This window comes from Etheostoma spectabile, chromosome 22, assembly GCF_008692095.1.
Source record: "Etheostoma spectabile isolate EspeVRDwgs_2016 chromosome 22, UIUC_Espe_1.0, whole genome shotgun sequence".
Taxonomy (NCBI): Eukaryota; Metazoa; Chordata; class Actinopteri; order Perciformes; family Percidae; genus Etheostoma; species Etheostoma spectabile.
In genome coordinates this window covers 13933061-13944722 of record NC_045754.1, presented here as the reverse complement: position 1 = coordinate 13944722, position 11662 = coordinate 13933061, and the positions used below count along the sequence as shown (strand labels likewise).

The 11662-nt window shown below is 38.9% G+C and overlaps 2 protein-coding genes across 2 annotated transcripts in view; both read left to right on the top strand.

Annotated features, from left to right (window-relative positions):
- The first annotated feature begins 2796 nt into the window (after positions 1-2796).
- On the top strand, positions 2797-5179 carry eloca (elongin C paralog a). Its single transcript, XM_032504571.1, has 4 exons — positions 2797-3059; positions 3520-3547; positions 3764-3907; positions 4714-5179. The coding sequence occupies exons 2-4, from the start codon at positions 3544-3546 to the stop codon at positions 4902-4904; spliced, it is 339 nt and encodes a 112-aa protein (XP_032360462.1). The 5' UTR covers positions 2797-3059; positions 3520-3543; the 3' UTR covers positions 4905-5179.
- Positions 5180-6897: 1718 nt separating this feature from the next.
- Positions 6898-11662, top strand: part of ube2wb (ubiquitin conjugating enzyme E2 Wb) — a 9640-nt gene continuing 4875 nt past the window's right edge. Inside the window, exons 1-3 of the mRNA XM_032504570.1 lie at positions 6898-6997; positions 8125-8216; positions 11192-11294. Coding sequence (XP_032360461.1) covers positions 6983-6997; positions 8125-8216; positions 11192-11294 — 210 coding nt within the window. The 5' untranslated portion in view covers positions 6898-6982. The remainder of the gene's footprint in view (positions 6998-8124; positions 8217-11191; positions 11295-11662) is intronic.

Sequence of the window (11662 nt, the reverse complement as noted above, 5' to 3'; positions counted from 1 at the left end):
ATATTTTGGGGCATTTTCGGCCTTTATTTTGATGGGACAGCTGAATACATGAAAGGGTAGAAAGAGAGTGGAATGACATGCAGCAAAGGGCCGCAGGTCGGAGTTCAACCTGGGCCTGCTGCGTTGAAGAGTAAACCTCTACAGTATATATGTGCGCCTGCTCTACCAACTGAGTTATCCGAGTGCCCATTCAGAAACATTTTTGATAAAATACATATAAGCTTCTTTCTCTGTGACTCTATTCCCTAATGGTAAACAGCTCTTCTACTTGTGCATCTTTTTTATCTAAGAAACACATGACTCCACCACTGTGTTTGGGTACATAAGGGGTATAACTTTGTTTTTGTGACATTGTCCTTGTGTGAGTACTTTGGCAATGCCAATGTCAGCCATTAGCTTGTAATTAGATTGCTGAATAACTGAAGGACTTAACAATTTGCCAGATGTTATGACGAGCAACATGAGAACATGAGAATTGCAGGGCACTGTGACTTGCTGTAGGCAAAAGGGACAGTGCACTCAAATTCATTGTGACAAGCCTTTCCCTCTTTTCAGAGAAGAAATGCCCAGAGACATTCTTCCCCCATCTTTCCCTATCATGACTCAAACTCTGACCTGGTTTCATTTAGGGCCTCTTCAACGAAGCTATTGTACTGTTCATAAATGTATTGACATTTGACCGGCTCACATTGAAACTGGTGGTATTACATTACTTTTTTATCTTTAATAATAAGCAAAAATAGGGTAAATGTTTAAACCACATAGGAACAAACACATTTGCAAGGCTATAATAATGTAAACCATTCTGAATGTAACACATTTGACTGTAAGATGTCAAACACCAACATTTACTTAGACTAACAAGTATAAAGATGGACAAGTGCCTTTTCTAGCAAGTTAACTACATCCCACCATTTCCAGAATGGCTTGTGTGCAAGCAAGTGTGATGTGAGAATACAGTTGATGTGTTAAAAGGAAGTATGATGTCACTTTGCATGACAAGATTGTTTGAATGCATTGTATGTGTGTTAAGGAAGCCCTGTTTAAAGGGGCCAACAGCAGCCTCCCAAAATAGAGCTGAGAGCAGCAGCTGCAGCAGGGTGAGTCGTTTCAGAGGGACATCAAAGCGGCTGCTGCCACCCGCCCGCTCTGATCATAAGCACTAATGGTGTAATAGGGGACTGGAAGGTCAGTGATTGTTTTTGGTTTTGTGTGTGTGTGTGTGTGTGTGTGTGTGTGTGTGTGTGTGTGTGTGTGTGTGTGTGTGTGTGTGTGTGTGTGTGTGTGTGTGTGTGTGTGTGTGTGTGTGTGTGCGTGTGTGTGTGTGTCAACAGGCAACATGGGCAGTCAACAGGCAGGAGGCTACTGGAACTTTCTGGAACACAAACTGGCAACATAGCTAAGCCTGGTATGACTGCAAGACAAATATCAGGTCAGGTGTCACCTCTGCAGAGATCAGCATTGACATCTGTTGTAGCAATGAGCACAGCCAATTAAACAAGTCGGGAGATAATGTCTCTCTTTAATCCCACCAGTTGTAGATCCTTAATATCTGTGTGTAAATGAACAACAGTATAAGCAATCAATCAATCAATCAATCAAACTTTATTTATAGAGCACTTTAACAAACAACCAAAGTTGACTAAAGTGCTGTACAGAAGAACAATTAAAAGACATAGAATGTCTGGCACAAAACACAGGCATAAAATACTAATGAAACGGATGAAAACATGAGAAAACAGCCATACAATAAAAAAAACGATAAAAATCTAAATGTCAGTGTCAGGTGTCAAAGGCCAAGGAGAAGAGGGGGGTTTTAAGAAGAGATTTTAAAACAAACAGTGAAGATTAGAGACCTGTCCAATCAGCAGAGGCAGATCATTCCATAGTATAAGGGAAATTCTTTACCGTCGTCTTCTATGAAGAGCATTTCTTCAGAATGCGGCTCTGGGTCAAACGGTACAATTTACTGGCAGGCTCAGTAGTCTACTCTTAGTGTCACAGCTCAAATAACTCTGTCCATATGGACGCCTCAGATTTCAACAGTCATCGCTTTTCCTGCAGGACAGAACTCCAGGCAGGATCAGGCCAAAGTCACATTCTGAACCTGGCTGTGACTACAGTGTGTACCCACTTCTCAACTGTCTCTGATCTACAGCAGACACCTCTTTACCTTTCAGAAGAGACTTTATGAGCTGTAATGGTTGGTTGCTGATACAAACAACACACTTATTTATCTTGTTTTAATAATGTGGGTCTTTTGGACGGCCCTGTGAGGTTAACACTATTTACACAGGGGAAAACGTTCACTTTTGTAAATCAAAATACTGTACAATATGGTGAATTGATTGATTTCTACTAACTGGACTTTGTAAAGTAGGGCCTAGGGCTATATGATAGTGGAGAGTGCATGCCTTCCCTCCCTTGCTCTCCCACTGTCCTTCTTTCTTCCAGAGCCAGATTTATGGGCATGCAGAATGTCTCTGTCATGTCCAATCAGCACCTGCTCTCGCTCATCACAGCTAGTGGCACAGTCAGGGAGGGTAACCCTGTAACACAGGCCCCCTCTATAGGCGGAACAGGAATATCTCATCTCTTCATGGATGGTCTGTAAACATAGAAGCAGTTTCAATTTGAACAAGTCATCTCAGCTCTCTAAAATTAAAATTTTAAAAAACAACCGCTTATCCTTATATCTTTTCTAACCGTATAGTCACACTGACGTTTTAGGACAGCGGAGATGGAAATGCTCCTTATCCAGAAATAGACTCTGCTTTGCACGTTACTTTTTCACAACATTTGTGATTTTATAAAAACGTGTTGTCTCCTTGAGAATCAAAAATAAAATTAATATAAAACAGAATTTATAATTTTCAAATATCCTATACGATGAGCATGCTATGCAGTAAAGGGGACCGTTTCTCTATTTAAATGAAATTCTTCGGAAGAGATTTATCGCGGACGGACGGGTGTTTGTCTTAACTAGTTCCGGGTATCAACAGCCTGGTGGCTAACTTTAGCTAAAACGCAATCTCCACTCCTCAATCTACTACAGAGTGGTAAGAAACAGTGTTATGTTTTGTGAATACAAGTTGTTGCTTGTTGGTGTGTCCCGGACTTTTTATCCGATATGAATGTTAAGCCCTAAACAATCGATTAAAGAAATTTCAACGTTATCGTTCGTTTGGCAAGGCGTTAGCTTGCTAGCCAACGCTAGCTAACGCTGACGGCTGCAAACTCGATTGTAACATTTTGGATAGAAAATGAAATGACCACTAATCAATTATCAAGCCGCAATAGACCAGATAAGTTACAGATGTACGTATTTAGAATAATTATAACGAGAGCCATGTAACAATGTTGTAACGTGCATTACTATTCGCTATTTGTTTTATCAGGCTTAAGGTGATATCTATTTCACACAACAGCATTACAGCCAGTTTCCATCCTAGGCGACTTAATACCGGAGCTATGTTTGATGAGTAATGTTTTGTTGCTTGTATTTCAATTCCCTTTTAGAGAGAACAGAAATTCGGCAACAGGATGGGTGAGTGATGAGCTAATAGATTATTTTCTACCTTCCCAGATATTCTAAGTTTGTCATGTTTGCCAATTCATCGTGTGTGTGTGTGTGTGTGTCGAGTAGCAGATGTCTCAATAGCAACACATTTGGCTGTTCTCCAAACTCACTACTGTGGGTCAAATGGAACTTAAGCATTTGGCTTACACCTGTTTGAGATTGTCAGTATGTTTCTCTTCACAGACGGTGAAGAGAGAACCTACGGCGGCTGTGAAGGGCCAGACGCCATGTATGTGAAGTTGATCTCTTCAGATGGCCATGAATTTATTGTGAAAAGAGAACACGCCTTGACATCTGGGACTATCAAAGCTATGTTAAGTGGACCAGGTGAGGATTTAGGCAAATTAGTCAGAATATCCTAATGTTAAAATCAGAATACCTATGCATATGCACTAACTAAAAGTAATTTGCTTTAACTGAAATCATTTTGGACCTGGTAAACTAGTAATCCACAATGGGAGCTGTCAGAAATAAGTGGGGGATTAACTCATGTTTTAAATCTAATTTAAAGTAGCTGGGTTCTACTAAATGTTGGCAGTCCTAGATTACTCTTCCAAGAGCCTAATGAGAGACTGGGCAGTAAACTAAGAATTGGAGGGTTGGGAAAAGGAGTGTCAGAGCATTATTCTATACAGAAATGTTTGCTTGGAAGTTTTTTTTTTTTTTTTTTTAAATACCCAGCAAACTGTATGTCCTGTGGAGTCGCGTAACCTGAGATTGTTTTTACTGGGCATTTAAAAGTACCATATGCCCATTCTATTAAGCGTTACACACTGGCTTGCATCCTATGAGGGTGTATAGGAATTGTGCACAGTGGTGATGCTGGGCTTGCTTTAGATTTAGATAGGCAGGACTCTGCAGGTTTTACATCATAATTAAGTTGTTGGTGTTTCTTTAGTCAAGGTTATTCCCCATGTCCAATTGGTGGCACTATGCTCCCTCCATGCAATCGTGTTACCTTTTTGTGCCTTTTTATGTTAGTGGGTAGCATCTTGCAGAATTCTCCAGTTTGATAGCTAAATCCAGGATAGGATATTCAAAAGGTTTACTTTTAACATTGCATGAATTAAAAGTTGTATGTCTAAGTTGATTGTTTCTAACTCATGACACCTAGTGTAACCCTCCGTCTGCAGGTCAGTTTGCTGAGAATGAAACCAACGAAGTGAACTTCAGGGAGATTCCGTCTCACGTCCTGTCCAAGGTCTGCATGTACTTCACCTACAAGGTCCGTTACACCAACAGCTCCACAGAAATCCCTGAATTCCCCATCGCCCCAGAGATCGCACTGGAACTGCTCATGGCTGCAAACTTTTTGGATTGCTAAAGTTACTGGAAAAAATGTAGCAGCTTAAAACAGTTTTAGATTTTTTTGAATATTTAAATTGTTTTGCCATTTACTTATATGAAACATGAATGAGTGTCACCATGTTAAACTTTTCTCTTTTGCACCTGGCTTTCTGTCATAGTTTTATTAGTATTAAAGGATTTCATTTTAATGTAATAAATGGATATGGCAGGCTGCATCACCTGTCTCAGAATGTGATAAATGTGCCCCCCCCACCCCACCCCACCCCATACATGTTTCCTCACCTCCCCAGATCAATAAAGACCTGTGTGGTGAGCACACTTTATTGGCAGTTGCTTCCTTGCTATTCATATTACATATGAAGTACAAGTGACTTTAAATAACAATTTTACAAAGACCGGCATCATACTTTTATAGTGCTTTTTTTTTTTCTTTTTTTCTTTTTGGCCCGAGTAAAACACAATATTTGAAAGACCTGGTGTTAGACATAACAGGGATGAGATCTTTCTTGAAAATGTTCTTTATACTCACCTACTAGAGATATTTGGATGGGATAGATACCCAGTAGAATGAGTGCAGCAGGGAAACTTGACTACCTCAAGGCTTATACTTTTAAGTCTTATTAATGCATGTTAGCAAAATGGCAGTCAATAAATTGGGTACATAATGAGCTCATAAACAGTTAAGTAACTAGGACTGATTATTGGGTATACGTTACATGTTTCAGTAGCTATGGACATGATATTTCACATGTGCCCTCTTCTAATTCAGAGAGTGAAAAATAAATGGCATTAGGATCAATCAAATTAAACAATATTGTACAATACTAAAGTCCGTAAATCAATACCAGCAAGTGTTTGTGATTCCATTTTACTGTAATGCTGAGTCTCTTTTATGCTGTTATTTGGCTTAAGTCGCTGTGTCAACCTTATCAAATTGGAGCTCATATCACATTCAGTCAACCTTGGCAAAGTTTTTTTTTTTTTTTGCAGAAACCTTAGAGCCTTAGTCAAATTACAGTTCAGTTGAATGAAATGTTCTGAACTTTGCTGATAGATAAATGATTATACTTCCCCTGGTTTAGACAATCTGGCATTTATAAAGGGGAATGAAATGATATGACGTTTTAAACAAGTTAATACAGATGTACATTTATTTCATAAAAAGGAGCTTCAGATGATATAAAAAAACAAGATATTCAAAAGTGTTTTAGGAGATGCTGTAATAAAAGGCTTAATCTATTTAAAATGTACTTTCAGATTAATATCTTACTGCACGATAAAATGTTTAATTGGAATGTTCTTTTAGTATCTCACTTCCAGTTTATTTTCCTGAAGGACAAACATGAAAACACTGTTTTGTATAACTGGATGTCCGGCAGGTCATATTTTTCTCCCCAGCCTTCATTGAAAAACATTTAAATGTACATTTCAGAATAGTACTCCACACAGTGATTTAGAGAAACATGAATCTGACTTTAAATAAATTAAAATGTATATATTTTTAAAACATTTACTTTAAAAACATGTTTGTGTGTAAAGTATTTAAGTTTGAGATTCTTGTCTTAGTCTTTGATTTCACATTAACATTAACATTTGGGGTACTTTATTTTGCATTTATGTCCTGTAGGTAAAATTAACCAGATATAATCACAACGTTTACAGTGAATTCAGTGTTGTGTTTTTCATATTCAAAATGTAAAAGACATTTTTACGTCATTTATATATTATTAGTTTTACACAATATATAAAATGTTATTCGAGTCCAAAAAGTGACTGAATGATTGCCAGTACTATCCATAATGTAAAACGAGGCCTGTCTAACGAAGGAAGGACATTCCTCAGAGAGCAGAGGTCATTGACCTACAGTACCTCAGTGGGTTTGAACACCATATTTTTCTTTTTTTTTTTAATTTAATACAATTCTGTTATAAAGCCGCCAAATAATCAACCAACGACATGGAATTAGATGACCGAGGTCAAAATAGAAATAAAGTGAACATCAGAGGATTGTTTTCCTCTGTCAAAACAACTTGTGTCACGTGACTGCCTGACGTTCTGTCCTCCGCTCTGCGCTGATGCAGGGGGGTTTCTATCATGGCGTCGATGCAGGTAGGAATACAATTGACAGCGTTAGCAAATTTATACTTTACCTGACCTTCAGCCTTGTTTTTCTTTGTGGTTAATTCACCACTTCACTTACGTACATGTATTTGTTTGAATTACCGGTGACATTAAAGTAAAAGCTGTGACTGTTCCGGTTTAGCTCTTGGTGTTACTGCTATAGCAATACAACTAACGTTAACGTTAGCATCATCATCAACAGCACCATGTCAACCATAGAAACCAACATGGATATATATTGATGACCTGTGATGTATTTTAATCACAGCAACACATAGATGATAATTCAAGGAATAGGATGTTATGAGTTTAAGTTCATTCTAATATTCAAAATGAGTGCTAGCTAGCTGCTGTTTGGCTGGCGTTGACGTTAGCTAACGAGACAGTGCGCAGATTGACCAGTTCTAGTTTCCTCTTGAGCGGAACAGGTGCATCGCTTTTCTTAAGATAGCTGTGTCGAGATCCAAGAAAAAAACATAAAGCCAACTTCATAAATGATTCGACTGATTAACTGGATTTGTTGCTTATGTGTAACACCTATCGTTTATAACTCGTTAGCTTATGTTCAATATAGATAGATAGATAGATATTTTATTCATCCCGAAGGAAATTTTAGGCAAATTTTATGTAAACGAGTCACATCAGTCAGGGTGGACTTTTGCTTTAGAAACACTGATTGCTAACACGTTTTATTTTTGGGCAGTAAAAAAAAAAACATTAATCATACAGGTAAAAACAATGAAACATTAAAAAGACACCAGCATATGCAATCAAAAACCAGAAGATAAAGCAAGTGAGCAGACGTGTGTAGGAGGGGAAATCCCAAACTTAAAGCTGTGGAGCTAAAGGGAAAGCAGTTGGGTTAGGAGTGAGTTTAAGCCAACGCTGGCTAGATATGCATCAGAAATCCAAACATTCTTTATATTTGACGGCAGTTTGGTTATTGATCTCTTCTTAAAACGAAGGATCAAGTTGGCAATGTTTTTTACACTCCATTTTTTATTGACTTACCTGTGCCATTTTTTTTTTTTAATTACGGCTTGCATATGTAGTTGTCATACTATCATTCAACATTTCTGAGTGTTGTAGAAACCCGGACACTTTCTCTCCAACAGAAAAGGCTACAAAAGGAATTATTAGCCCTGCAAAATGATCCACCCCCAGGGATGACGCTTAACGAAAAAAGTGTACAGAACACCATTACGCAGTAAGTATTTTTGTTTTTTTTAGTATTTTTCTCATTTACTTGATTCAACTTGGCAGCATTTTTGAACACAGTAAACATTAGTACACTTTTAGTGGTCATTGAATACAGTTTGTATTTATGTATTATATAACACAAATCCAATGTGGCTTCCTAAAAGGCCATGGTTCATCACTATGAGAGGACAGTGGGATGGAAATGTCTGGTGGTACCACACATGCAATAAAAGTAACTGTTGCAGTGGGAGGAGGTATTGATACGCAAAGCTGTTGTAGCCTCGGAAGGAAGAATCGGGGTCATTCCAGTGACTGGCAGCTCTGGACCCTTAGTAGAGTGTCTCTAATGCACAGTGTCGCTATTCATCCTCATAAAATATTTAACAGATGGCATGCAATAGTTGGGCTAGGGTAGCAAGGAACAGAAGCTGTTAAGCTGACCTTTCTGTCTGGGTGTCTTGGTGTTCCCTTAAAGGCCCATGGTTATGTTAACTGAATGAACCAAATTATGTCTGATAAGGATGAACTGAGTTGTAGTCTTGTAAAAGGATTCAAGACAAATCTCTGGGTGTCATTCAGTTGTCTTTCAGCTGCAGGCTCGCACGGCAACATTGACTTTCAAAGTTACTACCTGGTCAAAATCATTGCTAGACATATTTGCCATCTTAAAGAGGCAATACGGTACATGTTCAAGAACTTTTGGTTTGCCAATTAGTAAAAATAAATAAAAGTCAAAGATCCATTACAGTGGAACCTACCTCATTAGATAATAATTGCTTAGTCAGACTGAATGAATGTTCTGGTGTTTTGCATGTCCGACAAGTCTGCAAACCAGTTAAGCCAGATACCTTGCGCACTGTTTTCCAGATTTGAGATATGTAAGGGCGTGCCCTTTTGTCTTTGACATTGAAAGAGCTGTGGAACCTGGGTTTATTTTCTTTTTATGCTGACTGACAGTAGTGGGGAATTACCTATTTTTATCAAGTGTGTCCTAGTGGAGTAAGATACAAATACTCTGTTCCTGCTTGACATTCAAGTTAACCTTATCCTTTTTTTTTTTTTTTTTAAACAAACACAGAAAAAATGATCTCCATGTGACGGCAATAAGGTCACTATGTGTTTTTAATTTTTAAGCTTTTGCTTATAGTACACTTTGTCTCTCTGTGCTGCTCATTAGATTGCAATGTCTTTCAGACAATTTTCAGACGATTTGTCCAGTTGCGGTAACGCGTCGGCCATTGCAAACATAAAACCTGCTGGTTTAAAGCACTGCAGAGTCTCCCAGATGTGTACTCCCCCTCCCACTTTAACTAAATGACTCGGTTTTTTTTGTTGACTGGATCATATGATCACCAGGCTATCGGGAATTTGAGCAAGTTAAGCATCATGTCCTTGGAGTCCTTGGCTGGGATTAGCATAGGTTGCATGATCAGGTGTAACACTGCATCGTGTGCAGTGATACTGCCTCCCTTTAAGCTTTACTTCCTGAGGAAAAATGGAGCTCCTTTCAGACGCTGACCGTTGGACTTTCTAAGGGTGACATTTTAAACATGGCTGACCTCATATGTAGGCCTGAATGATCATGTGCTCAAGGCTAGATTTGAAAGAGACACAAGGCCGTAAACCCGAACAACAGCCACAAGTCTCTTTGGTGACCTATCTTTACTGCTTGCTTAGAAGAAATTAGGCCAGAGATTGTGATGCTGCCATCAGTGTTCCTTTTTATTCTCCTCTGAGCAGACAATCCCCATAAATGTTCTGCACTGGACTTAACTATTTGGCTTTTCTTTCGCCTCTGATTTATCAAGGTATATTGAGGAGGTAGACTGTCCTTCATCCCAAAGACCCTGAATCAAGTCCCTGTGTTGGCAGTCATCTCCCATTCTGACCAAGACATTGAATCCCTCCCAGCTTAGTCAGCACATTCATGTAGCCAGGCTCCACAGGCAAAAATGGATTTTGTCCTTTAGATCAATAGAGTATCACATTATTACAAAACTGTCATAGCCTAGCTGAATATTATGTCACTGGAATGAGTCAGGCTAAAAGCTTTTGATTACACACTACTGCAGCATTGGCAGATCACATTTCCTATGATCCTTTTCAAATGACAATGAGATTTGATCCATGCAAGTTGTTCTGTAAATGTTTCCAACTAATTTACTCCACACTGATGATATATAACATTCAGAATGTTCTTAATATCATCATTAAGCAAGACCGAGCACCTACAGCCATGCCAGCAGCTCTTTGGGCCTTAAGGCATTTACTAATTAGCTAATTAGCCGGTAACACACAGGTACAGCGGAGGCTGATGGTAATATCATTAGTTTTGCAGTTATTTGGTCATTAATAAAAATTACATTTACATTTTGGCAACCAAACAATAGTTGTTGAGATGATTCCCTCAAAGCTGTTGGTGGCACATGAGGATTGTTAGGATACATCATCTGGGTATCATGGACGTTTCACTTTTCATGGAAATCCATCCCCTAGCTGTTGAGATGTTTCTGTCTGGACCAAACTTTACCATCGCTACTGCCAAGCCACTAATGTGGCTAAAATAACAACATCTTTCCAACATCTTCCCAAAGTAAAGGTTTGTTGTTAAAGGAAGTGTTTACCTTATATCACAGGGTTCTCACAGGGTGTAGAAAACAAAAATAAAAATATTGAAAAAAATCAACTGACCCGTCTCTCTCAATTGGTCTTCTCAAACTGCCAAACTTTTAAATTTCAGAGTGAACAGCTGAGTGCACCTAAACAATTCAAACCTCTAAAATTAAATTTTCAGTGGGATCTAATGGTTCGAAAAACTAACAAAGCTCTGGATTAGGGACTCAAAACAGGGCAGTGAACAGTAGCCTAAACTGTTAAAGTTCTTAGACACTACCTAAGTTTTAGCTGATTAGTATAATTGTTTTTTCTCTTTGTGTCTCAGTGACATTTTTAACATGTTCAAATATTGTTCTTCTCTTTTAGGTGGATCGTAGACATGGAGGGAGCGACCGGTACACTGTACGAAGGGGAGAAATTTCAGCTGCTTTTCAAATTTAGTAGTCGATATCCTTTTGATTCACCTCAGGTAAGCACACGTTGCTCTGCAGCCATCTGTGTGTGTTTGTATGTGGCTAAAGGGTGTTTCACAGTCGCTGCAGCCAAGCTGGCGCACGCGAATGTGACGTCAAAATGACATAGATCTCGCTGGAGCGCCAGGATTTTGAGTGTGCGAGCAGAGGGCTCGCACACTCAATTTCTTTTTGCGTGGAAACCGTTAGCATGGACGAGTTCACGGACAATTGGATGCCAGGACTCTGAGTGACTGCATGTCTTTCTTGCAAACTTACTGGGTTAAGATGAGTTCTTTTATGGTGAATGAAAGGCTCGATCCAACGAAGTAGGTCATCGAAGCATTGACGTCAGTGTTGCTGCCAGTTCTGCCGTTGTTTACCT